General features: G+C 42.5%; 1 protein-coding gene and 1 long non-coding RNA gene across 3 annotated transcripts; both read left to right on the top strand.

The window, feature by feature from the left end:
- The first annotated feature begins 3,812 nt into the window (after window positions 1–3,812).
- On the top strand, window positions 3,813–26,566 carry LOC115125664 (coiled-coil domain-containing protein 69-like). Of its 2 annotated transcripts, XM_029655194.2 has the most exons (10): window positions 3,813–4,075; window positions 9,807–9,870; window positions 16,077–16,261; window positions 19,054–19,092; window positions 23,141–23,228; window positions 24,236–24,309; window positions 24,445–24,546; window positions 24,958–25,077; window positions 25,348–25,445; window positions 25,968–26,566. In XM_029655194.2, exons 1-10 carry the CDS (start codon window positions 4,055–4,057, stop codon window positions 26,134–26,136), a joined length of 960 nt encoding a protein of 319 aa, XP_029511054.1. In that variant the 5' UTR covers window positions 3,813–4,054; the 3' UTR covers window positions 26,137–26,566. The 2 variants fall into 2 exon arrangements, with proteins under 2 accessions (XP_029511054.1, XP_029511055.1); XM_029655195.2 differs by lacking the exon at window positions 19,054–19,092 and having other exon boundaries at window positions 3,814–4,075.
- Window positions 9,880–14,172, top strand: LOC135572260 (uncharacterized). The gene is made up of 2 exons (XR_010464170.1): window positions 9,880–9,988; window positions 13,116–14,172. It is a non-coding gene; the product is annotated as an uncharacterized LOC135572260 (long non-coding RNA).
- Window positions 26,567–27,166: the final 600 nt, after the last annotated feature.

Genomic DNA, 27,166 nt, shown 5'->3' with positions numbered 1-27,166 from the left:
CCTTTATGCCTTGACAATCACACTCTGTTAATTCTAGGGCTGAGGCATGCCTTTCCCTTTATGCCTTGACAATCACACTCTGTTTATTCTAGGGCTGAGGCATGCCTTTCCCTTTATGTCCCCACAATCACACTCTGTTTATTCTAGGGCTGAGGCATGCCTTTCCCTTTATGCCTTGACAATCACACTCTGTTTATTCTAGGGCTGAGGCATGCCTTTCCCTTTATGTCCCCACAATCACACTCTGTTTATTCTAGGGCTGGGGCATGCCTTTCCCTTTATGTCCCCACAATCACACTCTGTTTATTCTAGGGCTGAGGCATGCCTTTCCCTTTATGTCCCAACAATCACACTCTGTTTATTCTAGGGCTGAGGCATGCCTTTCCCTTTATGCCTTGACAATCACACTCTGTTTATTCTAGGGCTGAGGCATGCTTTTCCAAATACCAAGTCCTATAATCATACACTATACTGCTGATCACTTCGAAGACCATGTCTATTAGGCTACAGTAGACTACTTCAAAAAAATATAAATATTTTGTGTAAAACTATTGAATTCATTGCATTTGTGAATAGGGGATTTTAAACCCTAATGACTGTTCATACATGGTGGATATGCAGTCTCACATATCAAATCACACTTTATTGGTCACATGCGCCGAATACAACAAGTGTAGACTTTACCGTGAAATGCTTTACTTACAAGCCCTTAACCAACAGTGCAGTTCAAGTGTATCATATAAACTCTTACACAAAGACATATTGTTTACAATGACATATTGTTTATCCTGTAGAAAGCATTGCAAACTCGACATTGCATCCGACAGCTTGTCACTCTGATTGCGACCAAGGGAATTACATGGCCCTGTACACACTTACGTTGTGCAACTGATCTGAAACACATTTGGGGGGGTTTTTCTGCACAAAAAAAATCACACAAGCACTGTGGAGACACCACACAATGGTTTTTAGGTAGACAAAACTCTCTGTTGTATCACAAAAAAATGACCAGTTATGTCACAACCATTGTTACAAATGTGTTGCAGATCAGTTGTATAACCAGAGTGTGTACTGGGCCTATAGGTCCAGCGGTAACTGAGACACTGCAGCTGCTACTGCTATGGAAAGTTTCACTGTACACACACAGTTCTCAATGAACAACTGCTCTATATTTTCATGTGGGATTAGAGCTCACTAACCTATATATAAATAGACAGGGTTTTGACCCAAAAAATGAGTGTTTGGGATTCCACGGATGGTCTGGTCTTTAGTATTGTAGAGGTACCACATCTATGGTCTGGCCTTTAGTACTGTAGAGGTGACACATCTATGGTCTTGCCCTAGTACTGTAGAGGTACCACATCTATGGTCTGGCCTTTAGTACTGTAGAGGTGACACATCTATGCTTAGTATAAACTTGACAGAGACCAAGGCCAAAAATAGACTCAGTGTTTCAGTGAACTCATTGCCTGGTTGTGAAGAAGACAGCTGGTGTGTCGGAGTAAAGAACGACACTGAAATACATTGTTCTGTAGACTTTTGTTTTTATGTTTTTTTGTCTTCTATTTTGCGAGAAACGTTCTGTCTCTATTGTTCAAAGTTGAAATAATGTAATTGTTGATTGAGATAATATAGGTATTTTGTAAGGCGGGCAACTTTCAGCGTTGTGTCTTGAGTCATATCAATGAGATAAAATATCTTTGTTCACTGTTGAAATTATTGAATGTTAATTGCAGGGAAAGTTATTTTTGTAAGAGGGCCAACTTTCAGAGTCGTGTCTGTTTTAACCTCTTGTAGTTTTGTACTTTAACCGATGTCAGCTTTGGGAAACGTGATTGTAAACTAACAGCCACTAATGTTTTTGGCTTATCACGTACGCTGCTTCTACTGTTTATCATCTGTCACTTTATTCCTAGTTATATGTACATATCTACCTCCATGACCTCGTACCCCTGTACATATCTACCTCCATAACCTCGTACCCCTGTACATATCTACCTCCATGACCTCGTACCCCTACACATATCTACCTCCATGACCTCGTACCCCTGCACATATCTACCTCCATGACCTCGTACCCCTGCACATATCTTCCTCCATGACCTCGTACCCCTGCACATATCTTCCTCCATGACCTCGTACCCCTGCACATATCTACCTCCATGACCTCGTACCCCTGCACATATCTACCTCCATGACCTCGTACCCCTGCACATATCTACCTCCATGACCTCGTACCCCTGCACATATCTATCTCCATGACCTCGTACCCCTGCACATATCTACCTCCATGACCTCGTAACCCTGCACATATCTACCTCCATGACCTCGTACCCCTGCACATATCTACCTCCATGACCTCGTACCCCTGCACATATCTACCTCCATGACCTCGTACCCCGGCACATATCTACCTCCATGACCTCATACCCCTGCACATATCTACCTCCATGACCTCGTACCCCTGCACATATCTACCTCCATGACCTCGCACATATCTACCTCCATGACCCGGCACATATCTACCTCCATGACCTCATACCCCTGCACATATCTACCTCCATGACCTCGTACCCCTGCACATATCTACCTCCATGACCTCGTACCCCTGCACATATCTACCTCCATGACCTCGCACATATCTACCTCCATGACCTCCCCTGCACATATCTACCTCCATGACCTCGTAACCCTGCACATATCACATATCGTACCCCTGCACATATCTACCTCCATGACCTCATACCCCTGCACATATCTATCTCCATGACTTCATACCCCTGCACATATCTACCTCCATGACCTCGTACCCCTGCACATATCTACCTCCATGACCTCGTACCCCTGCACATATCTACCTCCATGACCTCGTACCCCTGCACATATCTACCTCCATGACCTCGTACCCCTGCACATATCTACCTCCATGACCTCGTACCCCTGCACATATCTACCTCCATGACCTCGTACCCCTGCACATAGCCTCGGTCCTGGTGCCCCGTGTTCACTGCCAAGTTATCATTACTCATTGTGTATTTATTATTACTTTTATTGTTACATATTTTACTTTTCTATTATTTCTCTATTTTCTTGCTCTCTGCGTTCTTGGTAATTTAAGTAAGCATCTCACTGTTAGTCCACACCGAAGCATGTGACAAATACAATTTGTTGTGATTTGATTTGTAAGTCATGAGGGCAACAATAATTTTTAGCTATGGGACATGATGAAATGTTGCAGGTTGGTAAGATATCCCAGAGGGCTATGTGCAGCCTACAGGGGCAAGGCTTTGATATGGAGTCTTTACAGCTGGCTACCCCTCCCTGCAAGATCAACATGACCTGCTCCTCAGAGAAGGAATGAGTCTGTAAAGTAAAAACATGAAGGCCCATGCCCTTCTGACAACCCTCCCTCCCTGGCTGGCTGGATGGATGGATGGATCTACTGTGTGTCTATTACATTTCCATCGACTTGTTTGTGTTTTTCATATGGACTGTTCCCCAACATGTATTATAAACAAAATGATAGATTCAGATCAATCCATACAATTCTTTATTTTTGTCTTATTACAGTGAGAATTCAATATTCCAGGGGACACATTATAGGCCTGCTATGATTAAATAGCTCAGGCAAAAGGAAACATTTTCCATGGACAAAACGCATGATTAGGTAACCTATTATTTTCGTTGAAAATCATTGTATTGTCTGATGGGTCGCGTCTTCGGTGTATTACGGTAAAATTTCAAATCAATAGATTTGAAACACCCACAAACCTAAATTGTGCGCAACAGGATGCGCAATCCACTGATCTTTAAAACTGTTTCCCCTTCTTGAACTTGATTATTTAGGTTTGTCCAGATTGCGTTAAAATCAGTGATTGTGGTTTTGAAAAAATAACCGCCCATCTGGTAAATTTGAGTGAGTTGTTGTGAGTGAGCTACACAGACGTCTTGAGAGACCCGACCACATCCCGGCGTTCAGAAGAGTTGGTAACTCTAGGAAAGGACTGGTAGGGGTGACGAGTGGACGCGGGGCGACGAGTGGACGCGGGCAGGCATGGGTTGCAGCCACAGCAAGGTGTGTGGCGGAATTCGCAAAAAAAATTTTTTTTTATTCATATTTGTTGTGAAATCATCTAGGAAGTCAATTAGCGAACCAAGTGATGTTTTGTTATTGTAGCTGCCATTGTCGCACCGATTCCTGGCACAGTACTGGCGTGTTGATAACTTATTTTTTAAATAGATAAAGAAAAACTGTTTGTTAGTGTAGCCTAATTTCCCACGTGCATTAATCTCGTAGATTTTACGACCGAGATTACACATTCATTAACATTAAAGTTTTTTGAAACGCGTGATTTAGGCTATCAGTCAATTTGTGCAAAGTGTTCTACGTTTTGAAACCGCTGAAAATAACTGAAGATATGGAGTCGATTCTCTGATACTGACTACCCCACGAGTTTGAAACCTACTTGTCAATTGTAGCGGTGCAGGGAACTCCTCTGATGCGATTCTTCCCGAATTACTTATAAGAAGTTGCAGGTTGGCCAAACATTGACAGTCACTGATGATACAATGTATCAATGATCTCATCCTTCAGTCTCATTGTGTCATCATTACCAGTATATTGTACATTGTATTCATTCATTGATTGACACCCTGTAGCCTTGCGTAGTCATTGGATTACATCTGTCAACGTTTCTACTTTCTGGTCATATGAGTTGTTGAGTTTTTCTACATGGTTCAGATTTCATTTATTTATTTCACCTTTATTTAACCAGGTAGGCAAGTTGAGAACAAGTTCTCATTTACAATTGCGACCAGTTCGTGTTTTCTATGACAACAACCAATAACTACAAACTGCACTGTTTGTGATGGAAAGGAAGTGACTTGAGGATATGGCAACTAATATTTAATATGCAACTAAATGTAGTTTTTAGGCTACAGTTAATTAATGTGCTAGTACTGCCTCTGACATTTACAACCAGTGGCACAGGTTTATATTACATCCGCAAATGATACCCCAGATTTGTTCCATCCAGAAATGATACCCCAGATTTGTTCCATCCAGAAATGATACCCCAGATTTGTTCCATCCAGAAATGATACCCCAGATTTGTTCCATCCAGAAATGATACCCCAGATTTGTTCCATCCAGAAATGATACCCCAGATTTGTTCCATCCAGAAATGATACCCCAGATTTGTTCCATCCAGAAATGAAATACCCCAGATTTGTTCCATCCAGAAATGATACCCCAGATTTGTTCCATCCAGAAATGATACCCCAGATTTGTTCCATCCAGAAATGATACCCCAGATTTGTTCCATCCAGAAATGATACCCCAGATTTGTTCCATCCAGAAATGAAATGATTTGTTCCACCCCAGATTTGTTCCATCCAGAAATGATACCCCAGATTTGTTCCATCCAGAAATGATACCCCAGATTTGTTCCATCCAGAAATGATACCCCAGATTTGTTCCATCCAGAAATGATACCCCAGATTTGTTCCATCCAGAAATGATACCCCAGATTTGTTCCATCCAGAAATGATACCCCAGATTTGTTCCATCCAGAAATGATACCCCAGATTTGTTCCATCCAGAAATGATACCCCAGATTTGTTCCATCCAGAAATGATACCCTCAAGGATTTGTTCCATCCAGAAATGATACCCTTAAAATTTGTTCCATCCAGAAATGATACCCCGGATTTGTTCCATCCGCAAATGATACCCCGGATTTGTTCCATCCGCAAATGATACCCCGGATTTGTTCCATCCGCAAATGATACCCCGGATTTGTTCCATCCGCAAATGATACCCCGGATTTGTTCCATCCGCAAATGATACCCCAGATTTGTTCCATCCGCAAATGATACCCCAGATTTGTTCCATCCGCAAATGATACCCCGGATTTGTTCCATCCGCAAATGATACCCCAGATTTGTTCCACTTCCCGGAGGCATAGAGGAGGTAGACCTAGATAAATCGTTGAGTTGAAGGGGATATAATTTCAATGTGTCTGTTTGCCAGATGAGTGAGACCACTTACACAGTTTAAAAGCAGACGGAATTATTTGATTGTTTAGCCATTATTTTATGCGAGTGGATTTCTTCATTTATCAATGGTACCTGGTGGTGCTTGATATAAACACCTAACTCTCCTTGAGATTGAAAATATTTTTCTCCTACACAAAGTAAGCACGCACTTAGAGATACTGCAAGCCACTGGCAAGCTGTATGGCAGCTTCTGCAGAGCAGATCACAAAACCATCTGTTTGGCTGGTTGACGTAAGCAACTGGAGAAGTGTGAAGTTCTGCTAGAGAGGGCCTGGAGAGAGAGACACACACACACACACACACACAGCAATATGGCTCCATATGGACCATGATGAAAATGCCACATGAAGAGACTCAGCCAAGTGTTAATGAAATCTCAAGGAACGTTTGTTTCTCTGCTAGACTCGACCACAGTCTAAATTAAATATCCCTTAAAACTAAGTTTGACTGTCCTATGTTGTATTGAAGATGTGGTTTTAGTTTTCTGAATTTCCTTTTGAGTTTAGGGGCTGTTTTTTTCTCTTCTAGTTCTATCAGCCTGGGGTACATGTCTATCAGCCTGGGGTACATGTCTGTCTCCTATGTGTGGTCCTTTGACAGGACACATCTTTATTCTACACTCTCCTTGGGACGTTTCTTTCAACTCTTGTGAGAGCATACCTGAACTAGATGTTTCTCACCAAACATTCAATCTTAACCTTGTACTCTTGGGGCCAGGAAGAACTTGTAAACATTAGGAGTCCTGTGTAGGCTACAGTTTGCCATGGGGCTAGGATGTTCCCTGTGAGTTTAGTCAGTGAAGACATGCCTCCACGTTGCAGTTTCTCCTATGTTTAAAAAGACGGTGGAGACGGGCTTTCTGTCCCAAATGGTACCCTATTCCCTCTGTAGTGCACTACTTTGGGCACTGGTCTATAGGCCTTGGTCAAAAGTAGTGCACTATATAGGGAATGGGGTGCCGTTTGGGATGTGCATACTGAGAAGGAAGTGAAGATGTGATTTATGGTCGTGTTAAAGAGAGCCTTTCCAGAGCCTCTTCAACATATGCTCCTGGACTTGTGTACTTAAGATCCTTTACTGGGACTTAAAGAAGGTACTTAAACAAACCTCAGGCTGTACTGGTCTCTACATTGTCTTCCAGGAGTCACTTGTCTTATTGGAATATTAGATATTATAGTATTTTATTGGGCTTGTGTCCCATATGACACACACTTCCTGTTGTTGTGAACTCCCTATGAGACCAGGGTCCATAGTACACTACTTTTTACTAGAGCCCTATGTAGGGAATAGGGTGCCATTTGGGACACATACACACTGTTTTCCAGGCACAAATAAAACTGGTACGCCATGTTGTTTGTATGTGTTTCTACAGCGTTAGTGGTGGTGGAATAACGTTGTTATATCAGGAGGTGGCCGGTCTCCATGGACCGCCATACTGTACTGCCTAGCGGTTAGAACGTTGGCCCAGTAACCGAAAAGTCGCTGTTTTTAATGCCTGAGCCGTAAAAGTGAAAAATCTTTCTGTGCCTTTAACTCTAATTTGCTCCAGCGCACCTATCACACTACCCTGTAAAACAACCCCTATCATACTACAATGACTGACCCTGTAAAACAACCCCTATCACACTACTATGACTGACCCTGTAAAACAACACCTATCGCACTACTATGACTGACCCTGTAAAACAACACCTATCGCACTACTATGACTGACCCTGTAAAACAACACCCATCGCACTACTATGACTGACCCTGTAAAACAACACCCATCGCACTACTATGACTGACCCTGTAAAACAACACCCATCGCACTACTATGACTGACCCTGTAAAACAAACACCCTCTGATGACCCTGTAAAACAACACCCATCGCACTACTCTGACTGACTACTATGACTGACCCTGTAAAACAACACCCATCGCACTACTATGACTGACCCTGTAAAACAACACCCATCGCACTACTATGACTGACCCTGTAAAACAACACCCATCGCACTACTATGACTGACCCTGTAAAACAACACCCATCGCACTACTCTGACTGACCCTGTAAAACAACACCCATCGCACTACTCTGACTGACCCTGTAAAACAACACCCATCGCACTACTATGACTGACCCTGTAAAACAACACCCATCGCACTACTATGACTGACCCTGTAAAACAACACCCATCGCACTACTATGACTGACCCTGTAAAACAACACCCATCGCACTACTATGACTGACCCTGTAAAACAACACCCATCGCACTACTATGACTGACCCTGTAAAACAACACCCATCGCACACTACTATGACTGACCCTGTAAAACAACACCCATCGCACTACTATGACTGACCCTGTAAAACAACACCCATCGCACTACTATGACTGACCCTGTAAAACAACACCCATCGCACTACTATGACTGACCCTGTAAAACAACACCCATCGCACTACTCTGACTGACCCTGTAAAACAACACCCATCGCACTACTCTGACTGACCCTGTAAAACAACACCCATCGCACTACTCTGACTGACCCTGTAAAACAACACCCATCGCACTACTCTGACTGACCCTGTAAAACAACACCCATCGCACTACTCTGACTGACCCTGTAAAACAACACCCATCGCACTCTGACTGACCCTGTCTGACTGACCCTGTAAAACAACACCCATCGCACTACTCTGACTGACCCTGTAAAAAACAACACCCATCTGCTGTGAAAACTACCCATCTGACTGACCCTGTAAAACAACACCCATCGCACTACTCTGACTGACCCTGTAAAACAACACCCATCGCACTACTCTGACTGACCCTGTAAAACAACACCCATCGCACTACTCTGACTGACCCTGTACAACAACACCCATCGCACTACTCTGACTGACCCTGTACAACAACACTTATCTGCTGTTTGTGACAATACAACTTTATTTTTTACAGTCTACACAGACTTAATACTTCAGTCTACACAGTGAGGACCGGACACAATGTAATGTGTGATTTGGTATCCTAGTCTTGTCAGGAACCTTGGTATTGTTTGACAGTTTAGGAATAGTTTGGTATATAGAGTAGTGACCTATGCTAGAATTGCCCTACTTACAAAAACAGCTATGATTGACCTGGCTGTAACTCCTTAGTGTAATAATCTATGCTCACCTGGTATAGGTTATTCTACAACAACATAATGTATCTAATGCAGAAATGTTTATTAAGGCTCCACGAGTACTGGTATGATCAGTTTGAAGTGAAGCAGTGTAACACATTGTACAAATAGTATGAACACTGTAGCATGGACATGTTTATGTAACTTTTGAACAAACAAATTATTAATTTAATTGGATTAATTTCCAGTCATGTGGGTACGAATCACTCCCAGTCAGAGAGCAATATGGGTCAAGCACCCATCAGAAGCTTTACATAAGCTCCTACCCTGCTTTAGTTTACAAAGTTATGGTTTCCCTGGTAACTTCAAAACATCTCAAATAGTGTTGAGGCATTCTCAGTACTTTGGTGTATCTGTGATATGTTGAGATATAGTCATAATGTATTCCTACATCAGACCACACGCTTTTCTCCTTGTAGAGGAAAAACAAAGTGAAATGGGGTGAGAACTGTCTTTAGGTATTTTGTGTACCATAATCCCCTCTAATTGACCCAGATATGGTTAAATAAGACCGTGTTTAATATTGTGGGAACTAGACCCGCGTTGATCAATGACAACCTTGTCTTTTCTGTATATTTTTAGAGGAAAAACAAAGCGAAGGAGGAGAAAACAGTGAAGGAAGTCAACAACCATCAAGATGGAGGAGGTGAGTGGTGTGGTTTCCTGTAGTGTTGTAGAAGGTCAACAACCATCAAGATGGAGGAGGTGAGTGGTGTGGTTTCCTGTAGTGTTGTAGAAGGTCAACAACCATCAAGATGGAGGAGGTGAGTGGTGTGGTTTCCTGTAGTGTTGTAGAAGGTCAACAACCATCAACATGGAGGAGGTGAGTGGTGTGGTTTCCTGTAATGTTGTAAACTGACACTGACTCCTCTCCTACTGTTGTAAACTGACACTGACTCCTCTCCTACTGTTGTAAACTGACACTGACTCCTCTCCTACTGTTGTAAACTGACACTGTGACTCCTCTCCTACTGTTGTAAACTGACACTGACTCCTCTCCTACTGTTGTAAACTGACACTGACTCCTCTCCTACTGTTGTAAACTGACACTGTGACTCCTCTCCTACTGTTGTAAACTGACACTGACTCCTCTCCTACTGTTGTAAACTGACACTGACTCCTCTCCTACTGTTGTAAACTGACACTGACTCCTCTCCTACTGTTGTAAACTGACACTGTGACTCCTCTCCTACTGTTGTAAACTGACACTGTGACTCCTCTCCTACTGTTGTAAACTGACACTGTGACTCCTCTCCTACTGTTGTAAACTGACACTGTGACTCCTCTCCTACTGTTGTAAACTGACACTGTGACTCCTCTCCTACTGTTGTAAACGGACACTGTGACTCCTCTCCTACTGTTGTAAACGGACACTGTGACTCCTCTCCTACTGTTGTAAACTGACACTGTGACTCCTCTCCTACTGTTGTAAACTGACACTGTGACTCCTCTCCTACTGTTGTAAACTGACACTGTGACTCCTCTCCTACTGTTGTAAACTGACACTGTGACTCCTCTCCTACTGTTGTAAACTGACACTGTGACTCCTCTCCTACTGTTGTAAACTGACACTGACTCCTCTCCTACTGTTGTAAACTGACACTGACTCCTCTCCTACTGTTGTAAACTGACACTGACTCCTCTCCTACTGTTGTAAACTGACACTGTGACTCCTCTCCTACTGTTGTAAACTGACACTGACTCCTCTCCTACTGTTGTAAACTGACACTGACTCCTCTCCTACTGTTGTAAACTGACACTGTGACTCCTCTCCTACTGTTGTAAACTGACACTGTGACTCCTCTCCTACTGTTGTAAACTGACACTGTGACTCCTCTCCTACTGTTGTAAACTGACACTGTGACTCCTCTCCTACTGTTGTAAACTGACTCCTCTCCACTGTGTAAACTCCTCCTCTCCTACTGTTGTAAACTGACACTGTGACTCCTCTCCTACTGTTGTAAACTGACACTGTGACTCCTCTCCTACTGTTGTAAACTGACACTGTGACTCCTCTCCTACTGTTGTAAACTGACACTGACTCCTCTCCTACTGCTTGTACGGTTTTCTTTATTACATCTGAGGGTTTTACACATCAATCTGCCTCTTGATGCATTATAAAATCTAGGCGCCCATACTGACCTCTTTATTATTGGGCCCACTAATAACCAGTACATAATAACTGTCCTCCTGTATAGCTCAATTGGCATTGGTATGGTGCTTGCAACTCCAGGATTGTGGGTTTGATTCATATTTGGGGACTCTGTTTTGTTCAATTCAGTCTGGTATGAGAAGGGTATTCACAGTCTGCGGAAAGCTGAGTATCTTGGCTATTGAGCTGTGCCTTAAAATCGTTGGTGTGATTTGCTAATATATATGAGCATATGAATCTATAACGGCAGGCTGAGCCGATGACCTCATTTCAAGACTGCTGCTACCTACATTCCGGTTAGCGTTGTGAAGCATAAACTAAATGAACACGTCGATACACACCGAAAGCTGTGACTCCGCAGATCATGACCATGTGTTATTTATCTGCCTGTGACCGAGGGTCAAAATGTTTATTTCACCAAACATCTTACAATGTACGCTTCTATTAGGTCTGTGTTTGAGCTATAGTCATATGTAGGGGTATGAAGTTAATCCTTAGGTTGGTAGGAACAAATCTAGTCTATTGCTAATGTTATTTGATGATGTATGACTTAGTGGCCACGTCGAACGTCCACCCAGTGTCTATCTTTGCGCATCAAAAATATGACGTTGCCTGCTTTACATCCCGTAGACATCCATTACACACGGGATTGGCTACTATGACACCTTGACAATCTTGTAGCCAATGAGATGAGCTTTTCAGGGATATGTAGTTGACCTGGGTGGAATAAAGCAAGTTTATAACCGTTTTATGCGTAATGCGAACTATTGTTACCTTGCTCAGACACGAGACACACCAATCACGCCCCACTACATTGTAAACATTTCATGGCTTTAACATAAAATATTGCTTCTCGAGGGGGGGAGGGGTAAGAACTAAGAATATTGAAAAGGAAGCTAAAAAGAAAACAGCTATGAGTAAGTATACCGACAGAAGCTTTGAATAAAATAGTGGACGGACTCGGATCAGGGGAGTGATCTGGACAACAAGGGTTTCGACTCGGCCGACAAAAGATTGATTTCTAGAAGGATCCACGTTTAGAGCTGTAAGTACATTATCTTCATGACTTTATACAGCTTATTTACTATATGTACATTATCTTCATGACTTTATACAGCTTATTTACTATATGTACATTATCTTCATGACTTTATACAGCTTATTTACTATATGTACATTATCTTCATGACTTTATACAGCTTATTTACTATATGTACATTATCATGACTTTATACAGCTTATTTATTATCTTCATGACTTTATACAGCTTATTTACTATATGTACATTATCATGACTTTATACAGCTTATTTACTATATCTACATTATCTTCATGACTTTATACAGCTTATTTACTATATGTATTTGGTTTTTATAAGTTGTCTGCTTTTTATGATTTGGATTTAGTGTACATAGGCTTATGAAACAAGTTATTTCAATGTTCTATAATTCCAAAGTACTTATTGTCTATGTTTCATATTAGTTTGCTGTTCAAAGTTTCATCCTTGTAACTTTGGAGAGGCCACTAAACTCCCATGGCCCTTGTTTATTTGTGGTTCTCACCTCTTGCTTTGTCTCCAAAGTGTTACTGTTTGCAGTGAGTGTGTGCATGTGTGCTTCACACCTATGTGAGTCACTGTACAAATTTGAGTTTTTACTTTACAATGTTGTTTTTGTAAATTTAGTCAACTGTAATTGTTTGTCTTACAACAATATATCCCTTTATTTTATTCTTCACAGGAGGATTCAGAGGATTTTGATGATGCTGTTTGGGGGTCACACCTCCCCAGCAAGCACCCCCCCACGGTCAAGGTCTTCACCCCCCCACTGCTATGTCAATCACCCCGTCTGATGGTTCTTCATCCACTTATCACAGACCTCTTGAAAGAAGGAATGCCACTAGTGAAGTAACAATCTTTCCTGGCAGAGACGGACTTGCTTCAAAGACTATCACCACATGCACAAGCTACGGTGAAAGTGAAATCTAATCATCTACACCTGGGATGTAAAACAAACACGAATGCCATTTGTAAGTTGTTCAGCTTATTTATGTTTTTGCATTTTTTATTTTTTTTGTGAATGACGTGTGTGTGTGTGTGTGTGTGTGTGTGTGTGTGTGTGTGTGTGTGTGTGTGACCAAGTTTGTTTGATAAGACCTTTTTTTTAAACTTTGTTTATCTGTTGCTTTTTATATTGTTTTTGTGAACAGTTCATTTGTATGTGGGACCAATACATTAGATATGCCTAGGCTAAATGTTCAGGCACTTTGGAGAGTGCCCCTGAAACCACCACAATGTTTGAGAGACGTTGGTGTTGTAGAAATTTAGTTTTTATAGTGAACAATAGTAGTTAGTTACTAATCCAGTGTGCAAAAACAGTGCAGTTACCAAATTCAGACACTTTGGAGAGGTTGAAAGGACACATGGGGTGTCCAGGGTACATTCAAAACACCACCACACTGTTTGAGTGAGGTTCATATGGTAGAAATGTTTTATACTGAACACACAGCATTTAGGAATTGCAAATATGTAATAGCACTGGAATGATCTAATTTACAAACATATGCCACTTTGGAGAGGTTTAGGGATACTTGGATACGTCCCGTGACCACAACTGACACCACTTACTAGAACATCTGCCCATTTTGAGTTGTCAGGTCTATCAATTCTATTTTTATTTTTCTGATATTGTTCACATGTTGTGGAAGCCATCTGATGTGTTTCCTGCTCTGGGCATCAATAATTCACTTATAGCTTGTCAATGAAAGATGACTTTCAAAATAAATGTTTAAAAAACACCGGTTATTTTGTGTGTGTGCTTGATCTTGTGTATTCTGAACTATGTAACCCCCCCATCTTCTGTTTGAGGAAATCATCTCCCAGATGTTGTCGTCTTTCCAAATATACCAAGTTTTGGCATGTCAGAATCATGTAATTACACATGAATAGCAGTTACTTATGGCTTTGTCTATTTAGGCGGAAATCTAAATTTGGCCGTTACATTTAAAAGGTTAACTGATACACACTTTGCAATGATCCCGTTGGTTGAAATGATGTCACTACACCCAGAAACTGGTTGGAATTACTCATTAAATTGACATCACAATGACCTAATTTCAACCAGTCAGTTTTGGATACTGAGATGGCCTTGTAAACACTGTGTCAACACTGTTCTGTCTGCATTAGATTACTCAACAGGTACTGTCTTGTGTACTCTGTTGTACTCGAAGTGTTCTCTGTTGCCATGTAATTATGGGTCTCAGGATCATGCCTTGAACAACTGCCTACGTGAACAAGACTGTGTTAGCCTAGCCTGCTGAGCTAAAACCTAGGCATTAGCTAGTGGAGCTAGCACAAGTCTCCAGGTGAATCATCACTCGGAATGTGGTTCACCAAACTAGAGCATTACATGACTTCCTCGGAAGTTGGACCGGTGCTTCCTCCACCCCCCCCTTACACATTACACATATCAGAGTAGCTAGGAGTATTTATAGGTGACAGATTGTATATTCTACTGGTGTTGTACTGAGTCTAGTCAGACCAGTAAATGTTACAGCCAGGTCTGGTTTGGTTCAAACCCTCTGCCCACTCACTGTGTGGAACATACTGTACAAGAAATCTATTATGTAGACGTGTAGGATAAGAAATCATGTCCGCTCTTTTCACAACATTTCTATCTGAGCATTCCAGGAGGAAGTTCTGCCTTAACCACAGCACTTGGTCATATTCAGCTACATTGTAATGTAGCAGATGTAGGATTTTGCCATGAAAAAAAACAAGCATTTGTTATTGGACATGTCCAGGTAGTCCCTCCATGTTTCTGTTTTCCTCTGTTACCTACTGAATTATACAACCCTGGTTTCCTCTCCTCCAGGTAGTCTCTCTGTTACCTACTGAATTATACAACCCTGGTTTCCTCTCCTCCAGGTAGTCCCTCCATGTTTCTGTTTTCTTCTGTTACCTACTGAATTATACAACCCTGGTTTCCTCTCCTCCAGGTAGTCCCTCCATGTTTCTGTTTTCCTGTTACCTACTGAATTATACAACCCTGGTTTCCTCTCCTCCAGGTAGTCCCTCTGTTACCTACTGAATTATACAACCCTGGTTTCCTCTCCTCCAGGTAGTCCCTCCATGTTTCTGTTTTCTTCTGTTACCTACTGAATTATACAACCCTGGTTTCCTCTCCTCCAGGTAGTCCCTCCATGTTTCTGTTTTCTTCTGTTACCTACTGAATTATACAACCCTGGTTTCCTCTCCTCCAGGTAGTCCCTCCATGTTTCTGTTTTCCTGTTACCTACTGAATTATACAACCCTGGTTTCCTCTCCTCCAGGTAGTCCCTCTGTTACCTACTGAATTATACAACCCTGGCTTCCTCTCCTCCAGGTAGTCCCTCTGTTACCTACTGAATTATACAACCCTGGTTTCCTCTCCTCCAGGTAGTCCCTCTGTTACCTACTGAATTATACAACCCTGGTTTCCTCTCCTCCAGGTAGTCCCTCTGTTACCTACTGAATTATACAACCCTGGTTTCCTCTCCTCCAGGTAGTCCCTCTGTTACCTACTGAATTATACAACCCTGGTTTCCTCTCCTCCAGGTAGTCCCTCTGTTACCTACTGAATTATACAACCCTGGTTTCCTCTCCTCCAGGTAGTCCCTCTGTTACCTACTGAATTATACAACCCTGGTTTCCTCTCCTCCAGGTAAAGTCTCTCTGGAGGAGCTGAACGTGGGTCTAGAAACGGAGAAGCAGCTGGGTCAGTATGAGTGGCAGCTGAAGATCCTACGGGAGGTGCTGTCTGCCTCCGGGACCCAGGAGAGGGAGGAGCTACTAAAAGACCCAACCCAAGGAGAGCTCTGTGCCCTGGTCCACAACATCACTGAGAAGGTAGCTAACCCCATAGACTGCTCTGTGCCCTGGTCCACAACATCACTGAGAAGGTAGCTAACCCCATAGACTGCTCTGTTTCCTGGTCCACAACATCACTGAGAAGGTAGCTAACCCCATAGACTGCTCTGTTTCCTGGTCCACAACATCACTGAGAAGGTAGCTAACCCCATAGACTGCTCTGTTTCCTGGTCCACAACATCATTGAGAAGGTAAAGTGCCTTCGGAAAGTATTCAGACCCCATGACTTTTTTTCACATTTTGTTACATTACAGCATTATTCTACACATACTACTCCATAATGACAGAGCGAAAACGGCTGTATTAAAAATAAAAATCGGATACCTTATTTACAAAAGTATTCAGACCCTTGCTAAGAGACACGAACTTGAGGTAATGTGCATCCTGTTTCCATTGATCATCCTTGAGATGTTTCTACAACTTGATTGGAGAACACTTGTGGTAAATTCAATTGATTGGACATGATTTGGAAAGGTCCCACAGTTGACAGTGCATGTCAGAGGAAAATAACCAAGCCGTGAGGTCGAAGGTCCGTAGAGCTCCGAGAAAGGATTGTGTCGAGGCACAGATCTGGGGAAGGGTACCAAAACATTTCTACAGCGTTGAACACAGTGACCTCTATCATTCTGAAATGGAAGAAGTTTGGAACCACCAAGACTCTTCCTAGAGCTGACCACCTGGCCAAACTGAGCAATCGGGGGAGAAGTGCCTTGGTCAGGGAGGTGACCAAGAACCCGATGGTCATTCTGACAGAGCTCTACAGTTCCTCTGTGGAGATGGGAGAACCTTCCAGAAGGACAACCATCTCAGCAGCTCTCCACCAATCAGGCCTTTCTGGTAGAGTGTCCAGACGGAAGTCACTCTTCAGTAACAGGCACGTGACAGCCCGCTTGGAGTTGGCCAAAAGGCACCTAAAGACTCTCAGACCATGAGAAACAAGATTCTCTGTTCTGATGTGGGGCTGTTTTTCAGTGGCGAGTAGCTTCGGGACAAGTCTCAATGTCCTTGAGTGGCCTGGACTTGAATCCGATTGAACAACTCTGGAGAGACCTGAAAATAGCTGTGAAGCAACGCTGCCCATCCAACCTGACAGAGCTTGAGAGGATCTACAGAGAAGAATGGGAGAAACTATCCAAATACAGATGTGCCAACTCAAGGTTGTAGCGTCATACCCAAAAAGACTCAAGGCTGTAGTCACTGCTAATGATGCTTCAACAAAGTGCTGAGTAAAGGGTCTGAATACTTCAGAAATTCAGTATTTCGGTTTTTATTTGTAATACATTTCTAAAAACCTTTTTTTTTTTTTTTTTTGCTTTGTAATTATGGGGTATTGTGTGTCAATTGATGAGGCGGGGAAAAAAACGATTTAACCAATTTTAGAGTAAGGCTGTTACCAAACCCAATCTGAAGGCACTGTAGGTGATCCAGGGAATTGAGCTCATGATATTAGACAGTTTAGTCATTTTAGCAGATGCTCTTATCCAGAGCGACATACAGGAGCATTTAGGGTTAAGTGCCTTGCTCAAGGGCACATTGGCAGATTTTTCACCTAGTCAGCTTGGGGATTCGAACCAGTATTTACTGGCCCAACGGTCAGAAAATGCTGCCCTCGTCAATCGGCTGCCTAATCTTGCCTAATGAGCGGACCGGCCGTGCTTCTTCGTGATGCTGTGGTTCAGAGCACACTTAATGTAGTAGTGGATTTATGGTCTATAAAAAGTGGTTTAAAGAGTAACCTATCCATCCTGGTTGCCCATCCTATCTATTTGTTTAGAACAGACATGTATCAACTGTGGTCTAAGGCTCACCCCATTGTCATGATCAGAGGTTTCAAGTTTGTATCTATACATTTTTGACAAGCTGATCATAATGAAAAAAAATACTTCTGCGTTTCCTGCAAATAGGCTCACGATAAGTCCTGATAAAGTTGGGTAGCTGATATTCAGTGCTTAAATGGCCAAATTGATAACTCACAGGAATCAGGACTAATAAAGCCAATGCAACGGCTTGTTTTACAAATGGTGGGCCTACCACATGGGTGGGCCTCTACCACATGGGTGGGCCTACCACATGGATGGGTGTTTATAAAATGTAGTTTCAGGCAACACTGTAGGCTACACCGTGGTAAGCTACCACATGGGTGGGTGTTTATAAAATGTAGTTTCAGGCAACACTGTAGGCTACACCGTGGTAAGCTACCACATGGGTGGGCCTACCACATGGATGGGTGTTTATAAAATGTAGTTTCAGGCAACACTGTAGGCTACACCTTGGTAAGCTACCACATGGATGGGTGTTTAAAATGTAGTTTCAGACAACACTGTAGGCTACACCTTGGTAAGCTACCACATGGATGGGTGTTTATAATGTAGTTTCAGACAACACTGTAGGCTACACCTTGGTAAGCTACCACATGGGTGGGCCTACCACATGGATGGGTGTTTATAATGTAGTTTCAGACAACACTGTAGGCTACACCTTGGTAAGCTACCACATGGGTGGGCCTACCACATGGATGGGTGTTTATAAAATGTAGTTTCAGGCAACACTGTAGGCTACACCTTGGTAAGCACGGACTGAAGCTGATGCCTTTCAATCTCTTCAACATCCAGAAAAGACACATTTTCAACATCCTGGAAACAGAATGTTGAAAACATCCTGGAAAATAATTCACCTTTCATTCAGAACCTAAATTGAACCTAACTTCAACGTCTGGAAAATGTTTTTCACCTGTCTTTTCAACGTCATTTTGCTTACTGGGACTATTCTAGTTTTGTGGCAGAACGGCAAGGACCGGCCCTGCTGAGAAGGTAGGTAGTAACTGCTAGCACCCTGCCCTAACCCCTAGCACTAACACTCAGCTCTCTAGTGTTTCCCAAGCCTATTCTCCAGCTGGAGTTTTACCTCCAGCCCTTCATATACCCTTTACCCTTTACCCTGTACCATTTTATATTCACCATATACTGTAAACTCAGAAAAAATAAATGTCCTCTCACTGTCAACTAAGTTTATTTTCAGCAAACTTAACTTGTAAATATTTGTGTTTGTGTTTGTACATAACAAGATTCAACAACTGAGACATAAACTGAACAAGTTCCACAGACATGTGACTAACAGAAATGGAATAATGTGTCCCTGAACAAAGGGGGGGGGTCAAAATCAAAAGTAACAGTCAGTATCTGGTGTGGCCACCAGCTGCATTAAGTACTGCAGTGCATCTCTTCCTCATGGAAGAGAAATAAGGGAGGAGGATGTCTTCCCTGTAACGCACAGCGTTGAGATTGCCTGCAATGACAACAAGCTCAGTCCGACGATGCTGTGACGCCCCAGACCATGACGGACCCTCCACCTCTAAATCGATCCTGCTCCAGAGTACAGACCTTTGTGTAACACTCATTCCTTTGAAGATCATCTCAAATCCGACCATCGCCCCTGGTGAGACAAAATCGCGACTCATCAGTGAAGACTTTTTGCCAGTCCTTTCTGGTCCAGCGATGGTGGGTTTGTGCCCATAGGCGACGTTGTTGCCATTGATGTCTGGTGAGGACCTCCCTTACAACAGGCCTACAAGCCCTCAGTCCAGCCTCTCTCAGCCTATTGCGGGCAGTCTGAGCACTGATGGAGGGATTGTGCATTCCTGGTGTAACTCAGGTGTGATGTTCGGATGTACCGATCCTGTGCAGGTGTTACACGTGGTCTGCCACGGCGAGGATTATCAGCTGTCCGTCTTGTCTCCCTTTAGCGCTGTCTTAGGCATCTCATAGTATGGACATTGCAATTTATTGCAGTCCTCATGCCTCCTTACAGCATGCCTACAGCATCTTTCTTATGGTGTTTTTCAGAGTCAGTAGAAAGGCCTCTTTCGTGTCCTAAGTTTTCATAACTGTGACCGTAATTGCCTACCGTCTGTAAGCTGTTGGTGTCTTAACGACCGTTCCACAGGTGCGTGTTCATTAATTGTTTATGGTTCATTGAACAAGCCTGGGAAACAGTGTTTAAACCCTTTACAATGAAGATCTGTGAAGTTATTTGGATTTTTACGAATTATCTTTGAAAGACAGGGTCCTGAAAAGTGGACGTTTTCTTTTTTTTCCTGAGTTTATATACTTGTACCATTTACACTGAACAAAAATATAAACGCAACATGCAACAATTTCTAAGATTTTACTGAGTTACAGTTCATATAAGGAAATCTGTCCATTTTAAATGAATTGATTAGGCCCTAATACATGGATTTCATGTAACTGGAATACAGATATGCATCTGTCACATACCTTTTTTTTTAAATGAAGGGGCGTGGATCAGAACCAGATGTGACCACCATTTGTCTCATGCAGCACGACGTCTCCTTCGCATACAGTTGATTGTGGCCTGTGGAATGTTGTTCCACTCCATTTCAATGATTGTGAGAAGTTGCTGGATATTGGAGGGAACTGGAAGACACTGTCGTACACATAGGTCCAGAGCATCCCAAACATGCTCTATGGGTGACATGTCTGAGTTTACAGGCTATGGAACAACTGGGACATTTTCAGCTTCCAGGAATTGTATACAGATCCTTGCAACATGGGGCTGTGCATTATCATGCTGAAACATGAGGCGATGGCAGCAAATGAATGTCATGACAATGGGCCTCGTCACAGTATCTCTGTGCATTTAAATGGCCAACAATAAAATTGTGTTCGTTGTCCGTAGTTTATGCCTGCCCATACCATAACCCCACCACCACCACGGGACACTGTTCACATCAGCAAACCACTCGCCCACACGATGCCAAACACATGGTCTGCAGTTGTGAGGCGGGCGAGACATACTACAAAATTCTCTAAAACAATGTTGGAGGCGGCTTATGGTAGAGAAATTAACACGAAGTTCTCTGGCAACAGCTCTGGTGGACATTCCTGTAGTCAGCATGCCAATTGCGTGCCCCCTTAACGTGAGACATCTGTGGCATTGTGTTGTGACAAAACTGCACATTTTAGTGGCCTTTTTATTGTCCCCGGCACAAGGTGCACCTGTGTAATGATCATGCTGTTTTTAATCAGCTTCTTGATATGCCACACCTGTCAGGCGGATGGATTATCTTGGCAAAGGAGAAATGCTCACTAACTGGGATGTAAACAAATGTGTGCAAAATTTGAGAGAAGCTTTTTGTGCGGATGGTACATTTCTGGCATCTTTTATGTTGGCTCATGAAACATGGGACCAACACTTTACATGTTGCGTTTTTGATATTTTTGTTCAGTGTACATTCACCATGTACCCTTTCCACACTACTTTGCTGAGCAGAGCCTAGCCAACTGTACTGGGCTGGCCTGTTTATACAGTATATCCTCTATAGTTGCCGGAACCGGGTTGGAGAGGACAATGTGAAAAGACAATATCCATGCCAACACAGTACAGTTGGAACAATAGTATGAAAAGGGCATGAGTATTAATTAGTGTGAACCACATAGCCACTACTAAGGTATATGTGGACATCATTATTATTACAAAGCAGATCAGAAAAAGTATTTCTGCTCTTCCTGCAGGATTGCATTGTGATTTTGCATTTTAATCTCAGTTTCTTTTTTAATTGAGGTCTCATAGTGGGTGTGTCCAAAATGGCACCCTATTCCCTATATAGTCTATGAGCCCTGGTAAAAGTAGTGCACTACATAAGGAATAGGGTGCCATTTGGGACTACCTATGTTTCCAGGATGTGCAGCTTCAAGTCGGCGCAAGCTGAAGGCAGAATAACCAGAGCAGCACAGTAACATGATGTCAAGTCATATATTTTACAGCTGTCAGAGATGATAAACACATGCTTTTCCATTACACAATCTACTTGGTGTGTGTATGGTGACTACCTACAGCGGGTGCGATCGCCTGCAAAGTTCTCTGGCTATGGATTTGTAAACCTCCTGTCAACAGAGCATGAGTGTGCCGTTGCGGACACAACATTTTATAGGGCTCTGCTCAAAAGTAGCGCTCTAAGTAGGGAATAGGGTTCAGTTTGGGATGCTACCTAGACCTGTTTGGGTGCTTTGGGATCACAATGCCTTTCCAGAAGGGAGGGAGGCAGTGATTTGTGCAAACATAGTTGACAAAGTAAGAATGAGAAGTCTTGGAAGGTTTATGGTGTATTGAGTGATTGGTTGGTAGCAGCCAGTTGGATTGTTAACTGTTGTCTGTCCTCATATTGGTCTGGTTGAGCAGTGAGTTATGGTTGGCTCATCTGGTATTATACACCTGGTACAACAGTGAGTTATGGTTGGCTCATCTGGTATTATACACCTGGTATACAGTGAGTTATGGCTGGCTCATCTGGTATTATACACCTGGTATACAGTGCGTTATGGTTGGCTCATCTGGTATTATACACCTGGTATACAGTGCGTTATGGCTGGCTCATCTGGTATTATACACCTACAACAACAGTGAGTTATGGCTGGCTCATCTGGTATTATACACCTGGTATACAGTGAGCTATGGCTGGCTCATCTGGTATTATACACCTGGTATACAGTGAGTTATGGCTGGCTCATCTGGTATTATACACCTACAACAACAGTGAGTTATGGCTGGCTCCTCTGGTATTCTCACCTAGCACAACAGTGAGTTATGGCTGGCTCATCTGGTATTATACACCTGGTACAACAGGGAGTTATGGCTGGCTCATCTGGTATTATACACCTGGCACAAAAGTGAGTTATGGCTGGCTCATCTGGTATTATACACCTGGTATACAGTGAGTTATGGCTGGCTCATCTGGTATTATACACTTGTTTATATTTGATATTCACTTTGTCTAGCTCCTATGACAAGTGAGGCTGTACATGGCTTCAACCCTGTCCTTGTGGTGTTGATCATCTCCAGGTGGAAACAGAGACAGCTGCTGACCTGACTGTTCTCTATGTGGAGAAGAGCCAGAGGATCGCAGAGCAGCACGAGAGACAGCTGGAAGGCAAGACTACAGCATGTGAAATAACTTCTGTACATCTAATAACCATATTGATTATTTTGTTTTGGAACTGCATTTTGTTTTCTGTTGGTTCTAGAATGAGTAATCATTGACTGATGTGATTCTGTTGGTTCTAGAATGAGTAATCATTGACTGATGCGATTCTGTTGGTTCTAGAATGAGTAATCATTGACTGATGTGATTCTGTTGGTTCTAGAATGAGTAATCACTTACTGATGCTATTCTGTTGGTTCTAGAATGAGTAATCACTGACTGATGCTATTCTGTTGGTTCTAGAATGAGTAGTCATCGATGCTCATTGACTGATGCGATTCTGTTGGTTCTAGAATGAGTAATCATTGACTGATGCTATTCTGTTGGTTCTAGAATGAGTAATCATTGACTGATGTGATTCTGTTGGTTCTAGAATGAGTAATCACTGACTGATGCTATTCTGTTGGTTCTAGAATGAGTAATCACTGACTGATGCGATTCTGTTGGTTCTAGAATGAGTAGTCATTGATGCTATTCTGTTGGTTCTAGAATGAGTAATCATTGACTGATGTGAATCTGTTGGTTCTAGAATGAGTAATCATTGACTGATGTGATTCTGTTGGTTCTAGAATGAGTAATCATTGACTGATGCGATTCTGTTGGTTCTAGAATGAGTAATCATTGACTGATGCGATTCTGTTGGTTCTAGAATGAGTAATCATTGACTGATGCTATTCTGTTGGTTCTAGAATGAGTAATCATTGACTGATGCGATTCTGTTGGTTCTAGAATGAGTAATCATTGACTGATGTTGTTCTGTTGGTTCTAGAATGAGTAATCATTGACTGATGTTGTTCTGTTGGTTCTAGAATGAGTAATCATTGACTGATGTGATTCTGTTGGTTCTAGAATGAGTAATCATTGACTGATGTGATTCTGTTGGTTCTAGAATGAGTAATCATTGATGTTATTCCGGCCCGTGTAATTACATAATAAATCCCTATTATCCCCTACAGAATGGCAGATGATACAGAGTGACGAGACAAAACTACTAACAGAGACTCACCAGGCAGCTGAGAGAACATTGAAGGTGTGTGTTTAGTTGTCTCTTTAACTTGATCAGTTTGTATCACCTGTTTTGATGTACTGTGGTCTACACAGCACCCCTTACCTTCTAACTGTGTACTAGGACGTACAGAACTGACCAGTAGGTTTTCTTTTAAAGGAGGAGGTAGAGGAGCTGACTACAGAGCTACAGGTGTACAATCAGTTAAAGAAGAGAGTTGACCAGTCTACCTTCAAGAAGGACCTGCAGCGGAACATTCAGGTGTGTGTGTGTGTGTTTTTGTTTCTGTGTGGCGTGTGCATGATCCTGTAACCAGTTCACTTAGTTGGACTCTTGCTTTAGACATCTGGTCTCCAGGTTTCATTAGTATGCTGTTAATGTTATACTCTTCCTCTCCTCCTCCTCCTCTCTCTCTCTTTTCCCCTCCCTTTCTCGCTCCCCCTTTACCCTCCCTCTCTCTCGCTCCCCCTTTACCCTCCCTCTCTCTCGCTCCCTCTTTACCCTCCCTCTCTCTTTACCCTCCCTCTCTCTCGCTCCCTCTTTACCCTCCCTCTCTCTCGCTCCCTCTTTACCCTCCCTCTCTCTCGCTCCCTCTTTACCCTCCCTCTCTCTCGCTCCCTCTTTACCCTCCCTCTCTCTCGCTCTCTCTTTACCCTCCCTCTCTCTCTCTAGGCCCACGGCAGTCCTGGGCCATTCTGGGAGCGGGAGCAGGAGAGTCTGCTGTTTGTCATTGAGATGAAGAGTGAACGTATTCAGGCACAGGGAAACAAACTGCTACAGATGCAGGTTCTGGTAGGGAACTGGGACATGGACTGTCCAGGCACCTGACTCTTTCAGATTTCTGCTATAGTCTAATTCAAGTCATTCTTTATTTAAACTGTATAATAAAGAGTTGACGAGTCTACCTTCAATACACTTTACGGAGGAAATCAAACAGAAACGAGAAATCTGAGGTGCTCTGCGTTGTCAAAAAATACTCTGGGTTATAGTTTCACAAAGTCTGTGAATGTCAACATGTTGTCTTCACCACCCTGATTGGGTCCTTTTTTTCTACCCTGACAGGTGGAGAAGAATCTGTCTCTAGAGGACCAGGTCATAAATGTTCTACAGAACAATGAGGACCTGAGGGTTCGTATCGACAAACATCAAAGCCTTCTACAGTAAGACCATGTGATATCCACACCGTCTCTGTCTCTCTGTTTGGAACAGTCAGTTACCCTGGAGTTAATGTTGTTACCAGGAAGTCACATTGTAGAAGAATACATGGCAACAAGGCTGTAAATAGTTTAACAAAGTTAACAAGTTCTGTTCAACCGAACTCAAATGTAGGAAACGGCTATGGCATTTACATAAGATGTGAATCTGGCGCCACTTGGTGGAGAAAGTGGAAAGGATATTTCAAAGTGGAAGCAAATTATGGCAGTTTACAGTACTTGAGAGTGTAAAAGTACAATTTCACCATCCAAACTTGTGTAGTTGATATAGATGAGGTTTTTGGTGCTACTTCTGACAATGCATGTAGGATTTTGGTGAAGAATAGTAATTTGAGGTCAGCAAAAGACTGATTATAAAGTACTTTGCTACAGATTTGTTTTATCAATGTCTTTCTGTGCTAAACTATCAATGTTGATAAATATGTGTTCTCTTCTAATATATCTCCTCCCCTGTGCTCCTGTCTGTAGGCAGCTCTCCAAGGAGCACCAGGACCTCCGAGGGGCGTTAGACAGGCAGGCAGGTCTCTGTCAGAGGCTCACCCAGGAGAAAGAGCAACTCATGTTTAAACTGAAGCACAGAGACTCCTGTCCTACCTTCCCATCCTTCCCCATAGTGTCTGAGATCTCCCCCAGCTGATCCGAACAGGACAGTCAGGGTTACCTCGATCTTAATCCTGTCCCAGGTTGTAAACATGGAGCCTGAATCCGGAACATTTCCCAAAATTCTGAAAGTATTATTTTTTCAGAATTCCCTGCTTGGAGGATTCTAAGAATCATGAAGGAATACGTAATGAATGATTCCTCCACCTGAAATTCTTCCAAGTGTGATTTCTGAAAAAGCAGGGGCCGTTGGGAATGTTTGGGGACTTTTTTTGCAACCCTAATCCTACTTTGACAACCAAAGTCCAGGTACCTTTACAAAGGGCTATAGTCACATGTTTGATGGAACCTGATGCCAAATAATGTTTTTAGTCCAGTTGTGTACCTGCTGTGCCTTACAGTACATCATGTTTTCTATAGCAGTATGGTGCTCATACAAAAGGACTGTTTTTTTGGGGGGGGGGGGGGGGGGGTATAGCCATGCGCTGTTGGACTTAACTGACTCCTGCTGTACAACTGAGATCATTATTCGACTGACATTCTCATAGTTGTGTTACTGTTCAACTGAGAATATTCTAGGTGAATGTGACCGTGTTCACTTTGATGGTTTGACTTGCGGTTGTAGACAGATGTACAAACTTAGTGGCTACATTTATTTTTATATATATATATATATCTAGCTACCTGCCGAGACACTGACGTCTATCAAAATGCAGTGTCAAGGTTTTACATCACTCAGTATGGAATAGACGTTACAGAATATAATGCAATTTAAACCGTTACTTTAGACAACTGCCTTTGTATTGGAAGATGTTTATACTTTTGTTTTATAGATTATGGAAAATAGATTGCCATGTTGGCAGTTGGATTTTGTTCTCCTTTTTGTTTTGCAGATGAGGACGATGCATATTTTTGTGACTTTTTTTAATTAACAAAGAAACGGAAGCAATTCTGTGTTTAAATTTTTTTTTTTCTTCTTCTGATGCACTAGCACTTTTAATCAGTATTTTACTAGTACTAAATGTGAGAGGTTAGTTGATGTCATTTTTAATCAGTATTTTACTAGT

Source organism: Oncorhynchus nerka, linkage group LG6 (genome assembly GCF_034236695.1).
Source record: "Oncorhynchus nerka isolate Pitt River linkage group LG6, Oner_Uvic_2.0, whole genome shotgun sequence".
NCBI lineage: Eukaryota > Metazoa > Chordata > Actinopteri > Salmoniformes > Salmonidae > Oncorhynchus > Oncorhynchus nerka.
Note: the sequence above shows the minus strand (reverse complement) of the source record. Positions and strands in the feature narration are given on the sequence as shown.